We start from the raw sequence: 21,560 nt of genomic DNA, 5'->3' as shown, positions 1-21,560 counted from the left end.
AGACGGAAGGGACACACGTCTCTTGGAAACTAACCTTCAGAAATAAACACAGCCTTTCGAACAGAAGAGACACGACAAGCGGAGCGTGTCACACTGTCTGTAGCTCGCACATGCGCGGTGAATGATTTCTCGTGGATTGAAGGGGGCGTGTTGCTTGTCGCTTCGATGTGAAACTTCCGTGTCGTTTGTAGCTTCGGTCTGAAAGGAAGGTTTCAGATCGAAGTGACTATCGACGGGCTACAAGCGACACGTGACGTGTTGCCTCAGTCTGAGAGCTCCCTTAGTGTACGACGGATAAATAGTGGATGGGAGCCAGAAAAGCAACAAGACATTCCGTAAACTACCTAGCTGTCGGTAATCAACAAACTGTATTTTAAATATTAATATCCTTTTTGACTAACGAACCTTATTTATTTTCACTATACAGTGAGCACAATGTTTGAAGGTTTAACCCACTTTCGAAAATAACATTTTGTGATTCTCTCACATTTAACTTTTGTTGGCATGATATTTCGCACTACTTTCACGGGACGAGACGGGACAAACGAACATTTTCGAGACGAGACAGACCAAAGTTTCGTCTCGTCTGCAACACTATTGTTGGTTGTGTCATTTAAAACCAAGACTGTAAGGAGCAATGTAGTTTTCGTTGACTCCTACTTTGATTCCTTGCAATGGGAAGAATACAGAGACCCTTTATCATACATTTGAACAAGACTTTGGTTACGCTAAACAATACATCATGAACTGATACTAAGACGCTATTAACGTCTCCAGTAACGTTTGAACATACATGTATCTTTGGTATACGTAAGTACTAACTTGTTTCTGACCATGTACACTGCGATATTTCAAAACACATTCTGGTAAACAGTTACTGTCGTACTAAACACGAAAGATTGGGAGTCAACTAAAGTGCACAAAATATTTATAATTATACATATATAAGTTACTTAAAAAAACAACTCAATTTCAAAATATCAAATTTTACAAAACTAGCCAACTTTGCAAATCATTTCGTATACCTACAAGACAGTGAAACAGAAACGCTTCTCAATCATGCAAGGTGCATAAAAAATCATTAAATTCGCATAATGTGAATGAAAGGAAAAATATCCTGATGTCATAAAACGTAGCAAACAATGCCTCGAACATAAACTTCCCTTAGGACGGTATTCTTGTCACTGTAGTGTTTCAGCAATATGGACTAGTTTGTTTCAATCAATGAATTGAAGCAAGGGGAAATTCATTAAAAAGCAAACATTTTGCAATATTGACCGAAGCCAGTAGGATTTCACAAACACCAGGGCGAATTAAAGGAAATCAAGTATCTCGGTTAAAACCTACAGAAATCTCGACTCTAGTTTCGCTTCGCTTTTTGAATAGCATAGGCTCCAGTCATTGCATTGGTAGTTTAACGAAGGTGGGTTATTTTTAGCTACCAATTCTGTTCCTCCAAGGCGAACTGCCATAATGTTAAATGTTCTTTGAGATAAGCAACTGATCTGAGCAACCCACCACCCCATTCGTAGCTTCTTTCGAAGTGGTGCTCTAGTTGCTGCCAGAAGTTTCGTGGGACTTGGTACTGCGTCTATTCAATGACCAGAAAACGCTGGCAAGGTTATGGGGAGGGGGGAGGGGAGGAATGCGCTCTACATATAACATGATAGTATTTTTAAAATTAGTCTTTAAAAAACCGACAACAATGTAACTTGGCTTCATGACAAGTATTCTTATTTACAATATCGGATTTAAGTTTTGGTATTGGCTTAAATTTAATCATCAATACCGTTCTATAGTCACACTATCCTGTAGGATATGCAGACGTTGGTGCATGGATAATATTGGATACACAGATTTCCGCAAAATTTGGTGCAACTGTCGCGAGAAAAAAACTGCTTCTTTATAAATGTCACGTTGTTTTATTAATGGATTACAGTATGTAGTCAGTTCAAAGTATCGGCTCAGAAACATAATGTTATTCGCACTGCAGTGACTTCCGCGAATATCTCTCTTAAAAAATGTAAAGAAAGCCCTGCTGATAAGCGAGCACACGTTATGGTATTTTCCCATGTTCAGTGATACAAAAAAAAGTGTACACAACTATCTACCATTTCATTATAAATGTGGAAGCCACCTGCCTCTTCTCAGTTTAGTTTCGATACATAACCTCAGCTTTCTTCTTGTCTCAGTCTTAAGTATCGAAATCATACATACAAAAAATATAGGTATATTAAACAAGTTATTGCACCGAATACATACAACCCAGCTGTAGATTGTAAGACAGCCAACTCCTTGGAATGTCTGAATAAGTCTCAGTAAAGCAATTCTGATTTAGGCAAAATATCTCTATTTCTTACATCTCAATTTATAAATTTTACACATTTCATATTCCCAAAACATGAAATACTTTGGAAGAGTGCATGGGGTCTCTCCCTCCCTTTGTTACATAAATAATGCCGATGGAGAATGGACAAATTAATGAACGTGAACCAATATATTTGCGGCTGATAGTACACTGAAAACATACAAAATCATGTAATTGAAAAGGGGATTTGAAGGTAACTTTATGTTTAGATAAACTGAGCCTACAGTTTCAAGTAAGTTCCGAACCACTGAGAGATGTGGTTGCATTTGGAATAGAACCTTGGACCCCTTGTTTACAAGGTGATTACCCTAACGGAGTGGTGTTTCATGTTACACACAACGTTCTTTACTTTCTAATCTCAATTAGTGTCTTCGAAACAATCTTTCCTTACCCTCATACGTTGTTATCGGCATTTTTGTCCATGTAGAGTGAAACTCTCCGGCACAGTGATGATCATCAGTGGCAAATTTAAGGTACTTTTCATGAGCTACATATACAAGGGCTGTAATTAACAGCTGCCTCATTACATTGTTGGGATTTTCCTGGCATAACTGTTATCGGAATTCTCTTTTGGCTTGTGCGAATGCATCAGGTCAGTAATTAACAACTGATGAGATAATGTTTTCCTCTGCACGGTACAGTTTAATGATTAAGTTCAGGATACTTTTTACGTGTTTTATTGAATTCTTGCTAAATCCATATTCTTAAAATACGAATGTCCTTTAAAAACATGTTTATACAATGCATACTTCGTAAAATACGCTTCTATTAGTATATTAGTTCGCTGAGTGCGTTTTGTATACAGATGATACATGGATATTACAACGTTATTACTTTATAATTTTGGCAATTTTTTTGAGGAAATTAGGTGCAAATAGGAAAAGAGTGAAATACAGGGCCTGCATCAGATCCTGTATGGATATCTATCTCAACCTACATAATAATACGTGCAGATAAACGGAAACAGACCTGTGAATTGAAAAATCCTCTTTTGAATAATGCAAAATGAATTATTGCAAGTAGTAATAGCTTGCTTGTGCAGAAAGTACTTTCACTTCTTACTCTGCAGTAAGTACAATTGATTTGCTGCTCATGTTCATTTTTACTTTGCATGCATATTTTCCTAGTTTTTAGTTCATATAAATCCTCAGTCTAGTTGTTATACTTAATATCGAAATATGGAAAAACATTTCTAAATTCTCGGCCTCCTCTCTATATTTTGTTAAATTCGGACACTGCACCCCAACCCACACGCACGCACATAAACAGATTCAATAAACTATAAAAATGCATGTCAATAAATTGATTTATGAGTGCACTGTAATTGAGGATAAACAATTTGGAATCAAAGACTGTCTCGGGGTCGTTGTCAATAACCACTTGCGCTTTCTACCTGTAAACAAACCCCAACTTTAGACTGAGGGGAAAAAAGGAACTTGCACCTGTCTACTATTAAAATACCGCCAATTTCTTATCGCCGACCTTCCTGGTCAGTGGCCAAATGAGAGCAGCGCCCTGAATCGATGCGATTCCTTCGTGAAATAGTGTCTTACGAGGAGACACCGTAAGATACTATGATGCTGAGAAAACCTTTCAATGCACGAAAATACATGCAAATTAGTAAACTTTACTTAGCATCTACGATAGCTACAACAAAATATACTTTGCACTTTACCTCGAGTCACTATTCTCCTCGTCATCATCGTCGTCGTCGTCGTCGTCGCTGTCAGCGTTCTCATCGTCGCACCACTCATCTTCAAGCAGCGGGGAAGCGTGCCAATGTGTACACGACGCAGCACATATCACGTGAAAATTGGTTATGTGGGCAAGAAGCAAAACAAAGGCTGTAAATCCTAACAAGTCCAGAAGGCAGCGGGTGCAATGCTCCAGTAGGTGCGGAGTACAAGCAATCGTGGACAAAGCATCCAAGTTCTCTGCTTGCGAATCTTTCTCGGTCCACTCCAACCGCATATTATTGTTTTGGTGAGATTTCTCGTCCAAGCTCGACCAATTTGCACGCAAGGCAAGACAGACGCCATCACCACTCATATTGGGCACCAACTGCTCCCGTCTTGTTAACAACCGGCATGGATAGCATAACACAACCACTCTGATGTTACCATCGTCGTGCACTATTCACTTGCTCCTTGCCCACCCCATGCTCTAGGTGCGAACATTACAAATTCCGACGAGCGAACGTAGAAAATGCTACGTCAAAAACCTGCGTCCGATCAAGTCGCATCGTCTCTTCGAACTTCAACTTGGACGCGCTCAGCTGTCCCCAAAATAGAAAACTCGCGGGGCAAATCGCCAGTAGATGGCATAAGCAGAATGCAAAAATCGCACATGCATGTCTAACATGTAACGTACGTACGAAAGGTCATTACTGCAAGAAAGCCTAGAGTTGTCCTCATCTGAGCACACAAATCATCTGACAAAACAAACTACAAGGTGTTAATGTGCATTCAATTAATTTTGCATGCGATCCTAGTTAACAATCTATCGCAGCTTTCAAACCAAACAAAACCAAACCAAAGTGACAAGCTGCCTATGCCTGCATCAGTTTAAGACACAGGTCGACATTCAGCCTATCTCAATAACAACGTCCTCTACAAATTGTGTATTGATTTGATTTATTTTACTTCGGTTTTGTGCCACTTTTGGCTAATTTGCGAAGAGAGGGATAAGTGATGACGTGATGAATGGACGCTCACAAACATCCATGCCCAAGTCGGGATTCGAACCCGGCAGCCCTGGCGTCGTAGCACGATATGCTAACCACTCCGCCACGGGGCCGGCTCTTGTGGAATGTAAATGTCTCTTAGAAAACAAGTGTACAAGCAATACACGCGTTCATTCAGTTGACACGAGAAAGCTGTTTTAATGTTAAAAGGTCCTGTTTGTGCTTGGTATGATCATGGGCGTCAGGAACGGGGGGCAAGGGGGGCTGTGACATCCCCCTGGAAAATGAAAGTCAACCAAAATTATGTATTTTTTAACATATAATTTCATTCCAGTCACAATAATATATGTTATTTATTGCATGAATATGATAAATTAAAATTTAAGCAATGAGGGAACAACACTATTATTGGGGAAAATGTTTCTTGTTTGCCCCCCCCCCCCGTGGAAAAAAATCTGCGGACGTCCATGGGTAAGATGTGTGGCTGGATTAGCACACAGTAATAAATTAAACTATTTTAAGTTGCAGATGATGCTGATGGCTTGTAGGAAGTTGGTTGTACCATGCTCATACGTTACAAGAGCTTCAAAGAGGCAGATAATTTATTAGAGACGTGATTAGTTGTCAAGGGCCATCGATGTTAACAAGGACTCCATCCAGGCAATGAAGAGAGATTTTGGTTTGGTAGCTGAGTATAATGCTGGTGAATGAAATGACATCCTGTACCAATAAGACTCATGGCATTTGCATTCAAGTTGATCCGTATTTGTCTGAATTATCAACTGATGTCCACTTCATGCACAGAAGCAGCTGGGATAATTTGATATTAAGGCTAAAACCTCAAACCATAAAATGACTGCAGATAAAATTCTAAGCCCATTTTCACACGAGTTGGGGCAGTTACCGTTTAGCAGATATCGCAACTTCTACAAACGTTCTCTGGAATATGAGATATGAGCAGCCAAAATTTAACGATTATTTTAAAAATGAGGTTTTCTTTAAACATTAATTTATATTTCTATGCTCCCTACTGGACTTGCATTACCAATATTTTGAATTTGCCGAGAAAACTTTTGCATAAGTAGTTACCAGATGGTTGTATTCCTTTAATTTCACAATTACAAGTGTTGGGGATTTTAATATATGTAATTACATAGGTATATTTTACTAACGAAAAGGATTTTTTGAAATAACAAAAAAAATAGGTGCTGATGATAAACATTTGCTTAGATATACTAAGTGAAATTTTAAAAAATAGTAAAGGTTACCACGCATTTTTGTTTTTGGTTACCAAAAGATTGGACCATACCTTTTGTTTAATTCAAAAACATTTTGTATGTGTGTGTGTAATAAAATATATCAGTTCCTCTGGGCAAGTTGGGGGAGGGGGGTAGTGTTGCCCACGAGACGAGACTTTGGCCTGTCTCGACTCGTGGAAATGCTGTCTCGTCTCGAAAATATGGGTTTGTCTTATGACACATGGTCAATCTCGTCTCGTCTCGAATTTTTAAAAGCCTGTCCCGTCTCGTCCCGTGGGCAATACGGGGGGGGGGGGGGTATGCGTTCCTTACTTACGGTGTAGCTGAACTGCCCAGAAAAGTTAGCAGCTTTCATTTGAAACAACTGGTAGTTGTGCCGGGTGAAACAATGTTACACGTTTCCAGACGCATTGATACCAGAGAAGATATGGGAAGAACAGACCTCGAAATCGTAATTAATTGCAACACAAGCAATATACATCAAAATTTGCGCAAAAATCCGCCTGTGCCAAGTGTCGGAAAATTTCCGAAGACAAAATAATTCAATGCTTCGGAAACGGCATATTATGTAAAAATGTGGCTTAAGCAGGACTTAACCGGGCTTTAATTTCCTGACAGTGCTCAAGAACTTGAGTAAAGAAATGATCACTTGACTTCACTCGCACCTTTCTACCTGAGTAGTTCGACTTTCCTGGGCCCGATAGTTCAGGATGGCAAGCAATGTCAAGCTTTCTAGTTCGACTTCTAATTGAATAATATTTACCTGAAAATCTATAAATGAACATTTCCCGTGTGAGCAAAATTAGTTAAAATACCGTCCGTACCCCATCAAAGGAAGCTCGAACAATGCATGTTCAATCCATAACCAGAATTTTGCAATAAAATCTCCCGTAATATGCCTGTGAAGTCGAAACTTCGCATACTTGTTCTGCGATTAGTGATTCGTTTTCTGCATGCCGAGGGTGATGACTATTGGTCAGACTGTCTCGGGGATGTCTTGCAACCACCATTTTCGCCTCCGAAAGCAAGAGATACAAGTAGCATGGAATATTGTCAACCACTTTCTCCTAGGCCCAAGAAAGCGAGATCGCAGCCAAAAGGCACGACTGTGAACAGTGTTTCCTACAGTATAACGTTGTACTTTTCTGTGAGATCGTTTGAAGCCAGCAATAAGACGAAAACGTCCTGGACTTGCTTCGACAGGCATTCTCTTGCACCATGACAATGCCGGGCCAGATACGATGCTGCGACTGTTCAGACCATTGTTCGCGTACCAATAGAAGTTATCCTCCTTACTCTCCGGACTCAGGCCTTAAGATTGTTTCTTTTTTCTGCGAAACACTTCATATCTGACGAAGTTCTGGTTAATTTAGAAACCTATTGGCTTTTACCTAAGGGCATCGACTCACCGGTGACACCGTTGACTCATTGATGTTATTTTTCAACATCCCTTGTCTATCGATACAAGGTGTCTACATTGAAAAATAACAATGAGTCAACTGTGAGTAACGCTGTTGCAAAATTCTGGTTATGTCTTGAACATATCTGGCATATAACGTTATGGTCTCCCGGTAATCAAGGTCATGCCATTCAAAACTAACTGCCACTTAGAGCTCGTGGCATAGGCATTTTGTCATTTATTTTTATAACGTCGCTTTTTCTACATATCAAGGATGATTTTATGAAATGGTACATACGACTAACACAATACACTGACTAGTTTCGAACTTCCGGAGCTAAATTCTGAATCAAAGCATTATCGAACACAAAAGATCCGACGTCAAAAAATATATCTATTGCTATTGCAAGGAAAGGACACTGTAAAATGTGTTGGTGAGAAATGCATGCTGGAATAAAATAGATTTTCTGAACACACACTTGAGTAGGATTAGAGAAATTTGAATTTACAACAACGTCAGATGAATTGCAGTGAACAATATATAAGTAATTTTTCATCCTAGTGAATGCAGAGTTAGTTTCCTCCTGTGAATTTGTTCGTTACAGTATCATTCGGTCTAGCATTGGTTTATGGTTTATAAAGGATTCTATAAAATCATAAACTTCTTTTTGCGTGTTTTCGTCGCACACTAGGGATGGTATCGGGGCGAGACTTGGCAGTGTTACGTCTCGAGTTGTAAATGTCTGTCCTATTCTCGGTCTCGAGTTGTATGTGACCGACTCGTTCTCGGTCCCGTTCTGATTTTTACACACCCGTTTCGTTATCGTCTCGAAATGTATAGTATAACAGAACATGCTACATCTCGCTGCACAAACTTTTACAGAGTGTAGAGGCCATTATGGAAAAAAACTTTTCTCAATGATGCTTTGTTTGACGCCTCGTTTCGACCCCAGGAGCCCTCCAAAAAAAGGAATTTTATCCTGAATGTACATGCAACCAAGCAGTATAAGCTCACAATTGCCACTAATGGATTGATTTTGTAAGTACTATGAAGAAAATATAAGTAAATTACATTTACTTAGTATACGTGAAGAAGTAAATAAAGACTCTGCCACTAAGTCTTGGTCTCCTCTCGAAGTGTCTGGCCTCGTTCTTGTCTCGATTTTAACAAGACAAGGTCTTGGCACGAACCCTACAAACTAACAATCCCAAACAAGGATAATTTAAAAAAGAAAGAAACTAAGGACAATGAATTAATGTATTTGTCTTTCTTTCAGTATGCCATTTAGATATTTGCATGTAGTGATTGTAACCGATGTTAGCAATTTTAGTTCATTGTTTATCACTATATGTCGCTCTTGTCTACCAGGATTGTTTATGAATGTTATGTTAAAAACAAAGCTAGATGTTTCTCATAATGGACCGATGCCATGGACCAGGAATCTCTCTTATTTTGTATCAATATATACGTTTGCATTAGTATTGCTACTCGTTCAGTTAAAACAAACGCCACTATTTTCAAATCGCCTCCCATAATAATAGAAGTTAGAGGCAACCTTGCAAACACATGTCCCTGAAAGATAGGCAGGCATCGTTACTTGTTGTATTGGGTTGCATACATTTAGGCTCATGGTGCTAAACTCGAGGTTTACGAGGCAATCACGCAAAGTTGCTTGGTTCAATGGTATCTACGGCCACATAATGTTGAAGATATTATTCAACACCCTGTATATCACTCCAGCGACTTATTGCCCCCACAAGAAATTCTTTGAACATCACTGAGCAACAAAATGTACACGTTTAAAGAACGAAAATACCGTTCTTCTCGTACATTAAAATTGCACCATATTTTTATCACTTTTTTCGTATATAAAACTGCATAGAAACATTTAATGGAAAACCAATTCTTCACAAGGTATGAGCAAACTAAACTCATATTTTTTACTTCTCGCTATGTGCAATACTATAAGGTGCCATCAAATGAAAAGGCCCATTTCCACGTACAGAGTTTATTACTGACATTGACTACACATATTCGCCATATGAGGTAAGGCATTTATCCCACTTGGGTACCAACTGATGAATGCCTTGGTAGAAGTAGTCCTTGGGTTGTGAGGTAAACCATTCTGTCACTGCCACCTGCAGATCTGGGTCCGACGCATAGCGGCGTCCTCTGAGGTGTTTCTTCATTGAGCTGAAAATGTGGAAATCACATGGACTCAAGTCAGGACTGTAGGCAGGGTGGTTGAGCACTTCCCAACCGAAGGAATTCAACAGGTCCTGTGTTTGAATGGCGACGAGCATTATCGTGAAGTAAAATGATGCCTGTTCTGAGCTTGCCGGGTCGCTTATGCTTTATTGTTATCCGCAGACGACGCAGTGTTTCGCAGTACGTGTTGGCATTGTGTCCTTTTGAAAGAAAATCCACAACAGGGGACCACGGTCATCGAAGAATACGGTCACCATGATCTTGCTGGCTGATGTTGTTGCCCGACATTTCTCAGCTCAGCACATCCCTATGCGTCGAACCCAGATCTGCAGGTGGCAGTGACAGAATGGTTTACCTCACAACCCAAGGACTTCTTCTACCAAGGCATTCATCAGTTGGTATACAAGTGGGATAAGTGCCTTACCTCATATGGCGAATATGTGTAGTAAATGTCAGTAATAAACTCTGTACATGGAAATGGACCTTTTCATTTGATGACACCTTATACAATGTGAAAAATTCTTCCGATAAAATTAATTTATATATTTAATAATAATATTACTATATTATTCTTTCACTTTCGACATGTTTAATAAATGTCTTCGTTTTCCTTCAACGGCCTTTTTTACCTGCAATTGCGAGGTCTTGTGTGACTGCACATCCAAAAACAATCCCTTCTAGAGAATATGCATATCGACACACTAGAATGCATTATATAAACGCACAAGGCCTAGATTATTGTACCCAACTGTTAAATCAGTCTACAGAGAAATTATCTACCTGTACCCGACAACTTTATTGAAATCTAGGAACTCTATTACTATTTTTCTTCCAGTTCTATGACTAGTGATAATAAATTAGAATCAATCCATTAATTTGCTGTTCCAAGAATCCTATTTAGGCTTTATCATCGACCAACAAATTCGGAAATGAGCACCACTAACTTTGTAAGAGGAATGTGTGACACTCGAGCCGGTGTACCTAAAAAACGTAATGCTAGCACAGCAAGTATGACAGCAAATAGCACCTACAGCTGAAGGCGAGGCGAATGGCGTTATCAGACAAAAGAGACCGACTAACCTAGTAACAAAATCGATCCAACCCCCCCTCCCCCCACCTCTCCAACCCCACGACATGCTTCTCGCATGAACGAAGTAGTTCGCCGTCTCGCACACACTCCAGTCTCGCCCATTATTAGAAACATAACATTGAAGGTAATCCCTCTACTTCGCGATAACTTTCGAATGCAGCCAGAAAATAAAATCCGGTATTCAACATTTGCGACTCGCTTTTGTTCTATTGTCCCAAGAGTACAAGAAAAAGCTAAAATTTAAAAGTAATCTTTATTGTGAACCACAATATAACAAGTTTTTATTTAAGAACATAGCAGCTTGTTTAGAAAAATATTTTCAATATTCTACATTTAACGTATATGTATTATAAAGATTGAATAGGATAGGGTACAGCTGGCCAACAAATTCGGTCGATTGATTGATTTATTTGCTTTATTTTACCCTAGGTTTTTGTGCCACTTTTGGCTAATTTGCGAAGATGGGGATGAGTGATGATATGATGAAACTGATGAATGAACACTTACAAACATCCATGCCCAGGTCAGGATTCGAGCCCGCTAACCACTCCGCCAAGGGGGCCCACACAAAGTCGGTCGAAATCAACCTGTCATCGCGATGTGATTTTTGGCCAATCGTGAGCTACGTTTCCAGAACTTAAGTGTACTGCAAACATTTCTAAGTAAAGGTATCCAAGACTAGCAATGCTGCGAAAATCACTGTACTTGGAAACTGTTGCACAACCATTACAGGGTGTCTACCGAAATAAGAAATCCAAAATTCTTGACATTTTCATGACATTATTTTCGTTTTCTTGACCTTTATTTATGCGACCCCTACTTAGAAAGTGTTGGAAATTAGCAACTAAGAAAATAAATATTTTTTAATGAAAACCCCCTACCAAAAGGCCACTTAAGATGAAAACTGAAGTTATATTTAACAAGAGAATTACATTTGCTTTGTCTATTAATACATCCTGGTCTGCATTTGGCAGACTACTGAGGCTCTAGCGTCTGGACGTGTAATCTTATGTGAGGCTCGTGTTGTACCTATATTTTTGTGATTCTCCCTTCATCCATCTTATCTTACACCATTCATCCTCATCTTCGAGATTAGTGAAAGGGGCAGAAAAGAGAAGTAAAATAAACTAAATCAGTCATTGTGATAGTAAAAATCCTTTAGCACAAGTATAATTTCTTGACTTTTTTATTGACTTCTTGACCAACTTATTGATTTCTTTACTTTTTCTTGACTTTCATGACTGGTAGACACCCTGCATTAGCAATAATTTAAATCTGCATTTTTTCTTCTTCACGATACATTGCTGCCCGAAAAATCACGGCTGGTTTACAATACGGAGAGAAGATGCTGTGTTTCTCATTTTAATGAAATTATTGCAATGTGTGTCTTTTTTCCATTCAAATCAAAATTAAAAGTAGTGTTGCCATTATCAGTGAGAACATTTCAATCAAAAAGCCAAAAGTTGATAACAACCTTGCAAATTAATTTCTTCAAGGCTAGTGGAGTAGTAGCTTTATCCTGCGTGGATTACCCATATTTCTTTCAATCTACGTTTTAGCTAGCCGCCGTTGCCTTGTAATCAAGGGGTCGCGGGCTCGATACCCGGTGGTTCAGACCCCACTTCAAACTGTAGGTCCAATCCCGATTAGCCTATCTGTGCAAAAAGTAGACATAAAGCAAAAAAAAAAAAAAATTAAAATATAAAGAAAAAAACATCCTCAAATCCAGTCCTCATTACACTTTCAACGGTTGGTTGAAAAAAATGCAGGCACATTTCCCGCACTAAGTTTGCAAGACTGCATAAATTCACACGTTTACAGCAAGTAAGTGTAGTCGGTTCATCTTTTACAATTAGATACTCTATTTGTATCTTTACGGATAAATAAATAAAAGTGTGTTGATGGATTATGGGCAAGAGATACAGGTCACCGGAGTGTATAGTTAGAATAGGAAAGCTATAATGAAAAGGTGAAAATCCACGATACATTCCTAAAAAAGCAAAAAAAATAAAAGTTCCACGCCTTTCTGATTTGAAACATGATATGTACAAAAAATATTTGATTACTCAACTTACAAAGTTTTAAGAAACAAATTAACATGATCAACTTGTGACGAATCCACATCCTATACTTCGCATAGGCGTTTTTATTACGAGTACGAACCGGCTCGGTGGACGAGCATCTTAAGTGACCGACTTTTGATCTCCTCACCGAAGTTCACGGGATCGAATCCCAGCATGCAGTGTCTTCAGGTTTTATCACATATGTCCTCGCTCTAACCAACTTTCGAAATAACATAAAAATACGAGCTTCAAAAATGGGAACATATCTGCCAATTCTAGTATTTCTTCAATACAACTTTCAAACCAGCAGTACACTTTTCAGATTATACTACAAAAATGGAACCAGACACTTTTATTTCCAGACACGATTTTGCAATGATAATGAAACTACAGTGGCCATTCTATGTAATGAATCCACATGCTCTGTGATCGAAAAACGTGCTCAGCCTAGTTTAAAAGTTTCCAACGACGCAGGAGGCTTATGAATTTTTAATCAGTAAATCAATTTTAACGAAGCATACACATGCGAGCTATTTTTTCCCGACCCAGTGCCCCTGCAGTCAAGGATCTTGTTCCTCTCTCTTTAGTTAGAACTTAATTTAACTGAATCCTTTAGTCCCCACAGTATGTAAAGGGCAACACGCAGTTGCTCATGTAGCAACAATGCGATTTGTGAAGTTATGAACGTATTTCCTTTTATGTTCAAAGAAGGCCTCATGATTTATATATTAAAATTAGCATGGGCGCGTTAACACTGAGGCTATTGCCCCTAGCGTAACACAAGGTACACAATCTTAACAACAACGGCTAATTTGAGGCAGAGAAGAAAATAAGTGACTGTAACGAATATATCAAGCGCAATGTAAGAACTAAAATGACGTCGTTTCTGATACAAGCTGAGACCGTATATACACACATGGACAACACACGATCCCACAGATCAGCTGTTCTTAACCTGTGGTCCGCAGACCACAAAAGAGCCGCAATTTCCTCCCATGGGAACCTGTGAAGATCGGAAATGTTCCAAGGAAAACAGACAGTCAAATATTAAATGAACCGATGCTCATTTAAATGTCAATGTTTCACGGCCTGTTTCAGGTAACAACGAGACAATATTCTTTATCGGTTATTAATATTAGAAATTGCTTATAATACAAACTTCTTAATGTAAAATCTTCATCTCTGGATCATCAGTAAGTGAAGCGTAATTCGTCTGCAATAGTCACGACCTTTCATGCAAACACAAAAACAGAGATATACTAAACGACTCGTACGTTATTCACTTTCCCATGTATTTAGCGTTATTACATTAAAAATATTAATATTGCGTTATGATTGGAATGAAGGACCATTCATGAAAAATATTTGAGCACTTTAGGACTTCAAGTACTGGCTTAAGTCCTGGGGGTCCTCAACAGCAAAATATATTTAAATGGGTTCGGTGGTAAATGAAAGGTTAAGTTACGCTGCTATATATAACGGTTGTAAGTTCACGCGCCATAACCTCGTTAGACAGGTTTAAGAATCACAAAGACATTCACCTGCAGCAACAGGTTGAAGTGTTTCGCACGCACACACACACACATGCATACATACGCGGTATCTCGTAGACAGTATATCATCAGGGACAATAAAATTTGGTGTGCAATTTACTATATTTTAAAGTTGGTTTGCTGGCACATTTTAACACTGAAAAAATAATAAAGAAACAAAAGTGTATGCCTTGTCACCTCTGAGATTGTTGCTTGAAAGCTCTACTCAGACTGCCAACAATCAAGCCAAATTCCTTGACAACAAAATATATACTTATATTTTTGCATGATTTTCTATTTCAGGTCACCTTGAAATTTTCAAAATGACTGATGCGTGTCAGCGCAAGTGAACTAATAAGGCTAGCTGGGCCAGGTTCGCATGGAAAAGTCCCATCCCACAGCCGGAACTACCAACCTTCCCGCAGACACGGATCAATAGTTGGATTGGTCTCGCCTTGCACAACTCTGGATTCTAACAAATACAATTTTCTTTGCTGAAGTTCAATTAAATTGGCACTTTTTACATTTTAGCAATCATACGGTGCAAAGAACTTTGGTAAATCAAAAAAGTTTTTTATTATTATTAAAGAAGTGTCCAACTGAAAAAATACTCGATATAACATTAACTCCGGGTGAACACGTGGCAACTTTTAACTAAGAATCTCGCCGAAACCTTTGCGAAATATACATGCCTACAGACATGCTCACACCAATCAAGGGTCAAACTGGAAAACCTTAGTTAATACTCCGCAACCTTGTGTATTCACATATTTACTGTACTAGATTATTTACAGTGAGTGAGAAAGCATATTGGTTGCTCGCACTGAGCGGCACAATGACACGCACTTATTCGCGTATAATACAAACAACATATACATTCTACGGCATAATAAGGGTGGGGCAGGGAAGATTTGTCATTTGTCATTACTTCATAAGAGTGGAGCGTTGAAGAATTTACACGTTGGAAGATTTAATAAAGGGTTATCATATATCAGCAGCAATGCATCATCAGGGGCAACTCGATTGTAGAAGTGCTGAGTTTCGACATAAGATCGGTAATGAGCATTAAAGAGGACATGTTGTTACAGCGCGAGAATGTACTGTCGGTTATTTTACGTCGCTTTTATAGCTCTCTGGGTTAATCACGACGATGATGAGTGGCGAGATATCAAGAAATAAACAATGAAAGTTCATCTTTTATCTAGGATTCAAGCCCAAAGCTCCTGACTTCATAGTGAGATACGCTAATAAATCTGCCAGGTACCGCAGAAAATCTGAAAACGAGATGCAACAGTACAACTTCTCTGCTTTGATATGAGAATTTAGCTGGGCCTATTTTCATAAGGCATTTATGCACGACCGTGGAACCTGTGAGAGTAGCTCCACAAATGCAGTTAAACCCGGTATAATGGATGAGTTTCTAATTTTACCTAATTTCCACGTACGGAGCATACGCAGGCTACAGTAATAATGAAGTATGTTTTCATAGTTCAATCTTTTAGTTTTCGAATGGCATTCTACACATACACACTTTTAACCTGTAGGAGAACGCTTGACAACAATTGGATGTAGCTAACTTCGTTTATACTATAGGAAAATGTAAAAATTTCTATGTATTTCAGGATTCACATACGTGTACGTTGCTCCTATCACGATTAGCGGAAGAGAAATGAATGTGTCACGAGCGGGCACGAGAATCGTCGCCGGGAAAGGCGAAAGTAGGTTTGTCTATTTTTTCCTAAGTTTATAATATACATTGGAATTTTCAATTTTAAATATCTACTGAACTTATTGTATTTAATTATTTATTTACATAAAAGCGGAACAGACAGTTACAGTTATCCCAATTCTGCGTGAAAGGGTTAGAGCCGATCAGCCGATCTCATCGAAACTGACATTTAATTGCTCGCAGAAAAACAACAACTTATGTTTAGGATGGTAGACAAAATACGCAATTAAAATTAGTAAGTATTTTTCCCGTACCTGGTCATGACCTAAATCAGCTGTGGAACATATTGAAGCTTAGAAACACGATACATTCATGAGGTAAGTGAATTGCCACACAAATTTCCACGTTTAACATTGCGTACCTACTGTATTCCTTTAATTTAGTCACTTATTTACATAAAATCAAGGCTTTGCCAGTATTTGAAGATCAAAGGCACAGTTATCCAAAATTTGAACAAGGTGGTTGTAATATTTCCATTCCTTTTTGTCATTATTCGTTATCATTGAGAAATGTCTGGGAATATCTAAGCTCTAAAAAATCGTTTGTGGCTCTTCTATGAGCCGGAACAGTGTGGCCACTCGCATTCAATTCGGATGCGACCAGGAAATCGAACGACTTCCGTTCCGAAAATGGAACTGAAATGTGTGGTCAGACCCTTAGACACAGTTTCAGAACAGGCTTCTCTCAATGTCCTGCCCTGTAAAAGAAACCCGCATGCGCTTAAGCTTCCAAGAAATTCATCCGAACGGCTGAAAAGTATCTTATGCGTACGTACAGGTATGTGCTCTAGGTACGACTGCAGTCGTTCCACTTCATGACACAAATTCATCACGTTGGTGAAATAAGTGTGTTCTCGTGTCATGAAAAAAAAAACACGTTGCCGGTATGTTGTGGCATATGATGAGGCACTTTATTATCACAACTACTTCATCGCGTTTCATGGCACTTGACAGTAAAAAACGGCGTGACTGAAACAAGATCAATTTGTCATCAGCATGTTACGGCGGACGCGGATGGTGCGCTTATCACATCATCTTAGGTTAAAAACTAGAAACAGAAAATAACAAGGAAATGTTTCAGTATCTCCGATCATCCCCTTTTTAAACAGGTACTATAGGAAAACTTGTGGATGCGTTCAGACCAAATGTATTAACGTGAGAGAAATATGAAACTAAATTAAATATGCGAAGAAACGCCCAGGAGAACCGTGTCCAACACTCCGACAGTATCTGTGAAGTGGAACGCGGTCTGATAAATAAAAAGACTCGAAACATAGCATGCTGCAAATATAGCGGTTTATTATTTTAAACTTTGATGGTAACTGATTTGGATTCACTGTTTATTCTTCTTTATTTTAGGCTGTCGATGGAAGAATTAAAAATGCCAATTCGATCTATTTTGTTGTACGAGTTTGAAATAGGACGTAAAGCAGAAGCAACTGTTCGAAATATCAAACAATTGGTCAAAAGACCGCCAATGACCATGGGGATGGTTGCGGACGTCCTTCTGCGATTGACGACAATGAACGGAGGGCTATCGAAGACCCACACAGAAAAATTAAACGGGTTCCAGAACTGAATGTCGGCCATTCAACAGCTGTTCGACATATGCAACAAATGAAAAATATTAAAAAAAAAACGATAAAATGGGCACCACACGAGCTGAACAAAAATCAAAACTTTCGCCATTGCAAAGTGCCCTGAGCTTATGTGCAACAAAAACGATTGAGTTCTTGATCACATTGTAACGATAAATAGCTTCTAGGCGTCAATGACGGCGTTCAGAATGACTGGATCGAGGTAGCTAATGCGCAAAAACGCTGCTTAACAATGAAGGCCCAAAGAATGTTGATGGTCATTGTTTGGAGGTCTGCAAGTGGGGATCATCCACTATAATTCTTCATTCTTGGCTAAGCCATCAAAAGTACAGAAGTATTGCCTGGAAATGAACCAAATGAGTAACCTCGGATTTTAGGTTTTTAACCTATTTTTTTCCTTTACAGGTATGCAAGAAATATAAGTTATGTCAGCGTTTCGTTAAAAAACGCAACAAATGATGAAGTTCTATAGTGCCTAAAAAACCTATTTTAGGTTTATACGCTTAAATCAAGCATTTTTTAAGGTTTTTTTTTATGTTTTTAAAGGATTTACAGGATTTCTATGTGACACAGAGGCATTTGCTTTGTTTTGTCACGAAAAAATTCAATGACGAACGTGTTTGAAACGTACTCTCTGTCAATTTCCATTCCTCCAAGTCCATGGTGAATTTTCAAACCTAAATAAAACAAAATGTCTGGTGCCACTGTTACCTGTACAATCCAAAGTGGTCTGATCTGTGTGGTCTTGCTCCCTTTCGGGTCACTTCGGTGCTTTGTGGCATTCGCGCCTTGCAAACTAACATTTCAGCATTGAAGTCTGCACCACTGACTATGTTCTTGTTGAAATATTATTTTCAGCATATAAGATGATCCTCACAGACAAAATTGCGAAGTTTGACTGTGGATAACATGAAAAAAGATTGTTGCCTAACTATATGGCGAAGAGCGCATTTTAATAGAAAGTTCTGCCGTCGCCGTAGGGTTAGGCAACACACACAACGTTATGTAAGATAGTGCGTATTTCAGGATATAGGTGTCCCATTTTCATTGCCGGTGACTATACCTAATCAACATTTTACAGGAATTTTGAACTACGTATTTTAAGTTTCTTTGAACCTACTTCAGGATTTTGCGAGCCTGACTTAAGATTTTTAGGACCTATTTTGGGATTTTTAGAACCCATTTTAGTTTTTTTCGAACCTATTTTAGGATTTATAGAGCCTATTTTAGGAACGTAAAAGCACACTTTTTAGAACGTAAAAATCCGAGTTCTGCAAATGAGCACGGGACTGCAATCTTTACGTCAAACTTCGATAAATTGAAAATGGCCACTTCTTCACGTCAACGCCTGACCGCAAGTATCGAAAATGATATATTACAACCTATCGGCAAATTAGCATTTTAAAAGTGAAACAGTGAATCTGTTAACAAAAAAATGATTATCTGGCATCCAACATCGCTATATTGAACACCAACTATAATTTTTGTGAACACACGACAATATTTTCACTATTGTACTATGTTTTCATATTTATCACAAAGTTAACTGTAAACAAAGGTGATTTGGTAACAAAGTGATGAATAAGATAAGCAGAGAGGAAAACCTAGCCTTCAAACCAGAATACATCAATTTTTCAGCAATTATGGAGAGTTGGATGATCAAGAAGTTTTCGTAACTGCTCTACTTTGTCGTAATAATAATAGCTATTACTACTTTCTTCTGAATCATCCAGATTAACTTCTTGCAAGAGATTTTCAACAAACACGATCAAAATGCCATCGAAAAATTCATCTGTTGCAGGACTCCAGAAACCTATGCTATCGGAATCAAGGCTTGATTCTAATGGTTCTCATTTTGATTAATAAATGTTATTCAAATCTGAGATATACTGCTACAATGATGATGGTCAAAAACTTAGATTACTTTTGCACCAACCTGATATCCGACAGGCCATCAATTGTAAAACGACGGAGAGCCAAATTTTGACCAAGTTTATTTAAAAATCCGACTTAATAAAACAGGCATGAATTTATAGTTTAAAAGTGAAGTGGGATACGAACCTCGAAAACGCGGGTTTATACACTTTCAGTATGGTTCAATGACCTTAAAAATTAGGTTAACAGGAATAACCAAAATAACAAACACGACGCACTACATAAGAAGTCGTATTCCACTTCATGCGCATGTAGGCTAATCGTAACAATAGATATAATTTCAAGTGAGGTTCGAACCACTGAACGTGCTCCTGTAGGAAATCGGACGTGGGAATCCATAGATACGAGGTTATCTTTCTTTCTATTTGGGTTATTTTAAGTCGCTTTTCTATCTCTTGAGTTATTTGCGATGATGAGGATGATCAAACTTATGAGATGGATGCTGGGTCAAACACAATAATACATCCGTGCCTTGACTAGTTCTAACTTGAGACCCCTGGATTCGTAGCGTTACAGTCACCAACTAAGAGGTATCATAAGCAAATATATCTAGAATACTTAATGGGAACTTCGACAACCAGTGTGTGGGATTTCCCACTGTAAATATACTTCTTCATATTCCTTCCAAAATATCCCGTAAAATTATATGAATGAAAATGTTGCACAATACAGTTATACTAACACGTAAATTTACTACCTAAGTAGTAATAGCAAGTGGTGCCAGATCCCCAGTACAGGTGCATTTCACAGCGGTTTGGGTTTCACTTTAAATGTGAAAGTTTAAGTCCACTTAATGCACAAATAAGCTAATCGGGATTGATGGATCCGAACCGCTGTGTGCCTCCAGCGGGAATAGAACCAGGGAAAACCCTTCATTACAAGGAGATAGCGCCACTGGAGAGGCCCAATCGTGAATTGAATCTGGGAGGCAGAGCGAAGTAAATACATAACACAATAGCGTCTAGATATTTTAGTTAGTGTTATTGTATGCAAGCTATAATGTAAGTTATGTTATTATGCACGTGATTCTGCTCCATGTTTGCTTTCAAGTAGAAAGGATTTTATAAAAATGTTAGTAATGCTAGTGTTACAATTTGTGAAAACATAGCATAAATCATTTATAGCTAGTTGTGCATAAACGGCATCTCATATTTTTTAAAATTTATCATACTTCGACAAGGAACAAGCAATTGCAGGGATCCAAAAAACATCTTCACAATACACATACTATCCAAAAAAGTCAATTTAAAGGACACACACATATTAAAAACCCAATTGCACAAGAGTTTTAGTGTACCTTTATTTTAAACCCTATTATAACAACACGAAATATCATGAGAACTTGCCTTGAAATTGCAGTTTTTCAGTAGAGATTTTAATTTTTCACTCTTTGCAAGTGCATTTGATGTGTAGAGGCTGAACCTAAGTTATAAAATTACTATAAAAATCACCACAATCACGGCAGATGGCAACTGAAGTCGGGACCTTTTTAAAGAAAAAGTTAGTTTTCAATCCACTTTATGCAGATAGGCTATCAGGACTGGACCTGCAATTTAAAGGGGTATCCGAACCATTTCGCAATGTCTCTCCAAAGGGGGTCGAGCCCAGGACCCCTTTATTACAAGGCGATAGCATTACTACTAGGCCATCGAGAAGATTTCTCCTTCTATTACAAGACTGACAGCATTAACCACTA

General features: G+C 38.5%; 1 protein-coding gene across 3 annotated transcripts in view; it reads right to left on the bottom strand.

Moving 5' to 3' along the window:
• The window catches only part of LOC145984035 (SRSF protein kinase 3-like), a 143,529-nt gene that overhangs the window by 100,644 nt on the left and 21,325 nt on the right, over positions 1–21,560 (bottom strand). The window contains exon 1 of one of the 3 annotated variants that reach the window (XM_083117370.1): positions 4,044–4,568. The exons of the other annotated variants lie outside the window; for them this stretch is intronic. Within the exon in view, the coding sequence (XP_082973496.1) occupies positions 4,044–4,417 (374 nt within the window). The 5' untranslated portion in view covers positions 4,418–4,568. Of the gene's footprint in view, positions 1–4,043; positions 4,569–21,560 lie in introns of those variants that run through there. 3 annotated transcript variants of the gene reach the window in all.

The sequence above is a fragment of the Lepisma saccharinum genome, chromosome 2 (genome assembly GCF_977018435.1).
Source record: "Lepisma saccharinum chromosome 2, izLepSacc3.1, whole genome shotgun sequence".
NCBI lineage: Eukaryota > Metazoa > Arthropoda > Insecta > Zygentoma > Lepismatidae > Lepisma > Lepisma saccharinum.
Note: the sequence above shows the minus strand (reverse complement) of the source record. Positions and strands in the feature narration are given on the sequence as shown.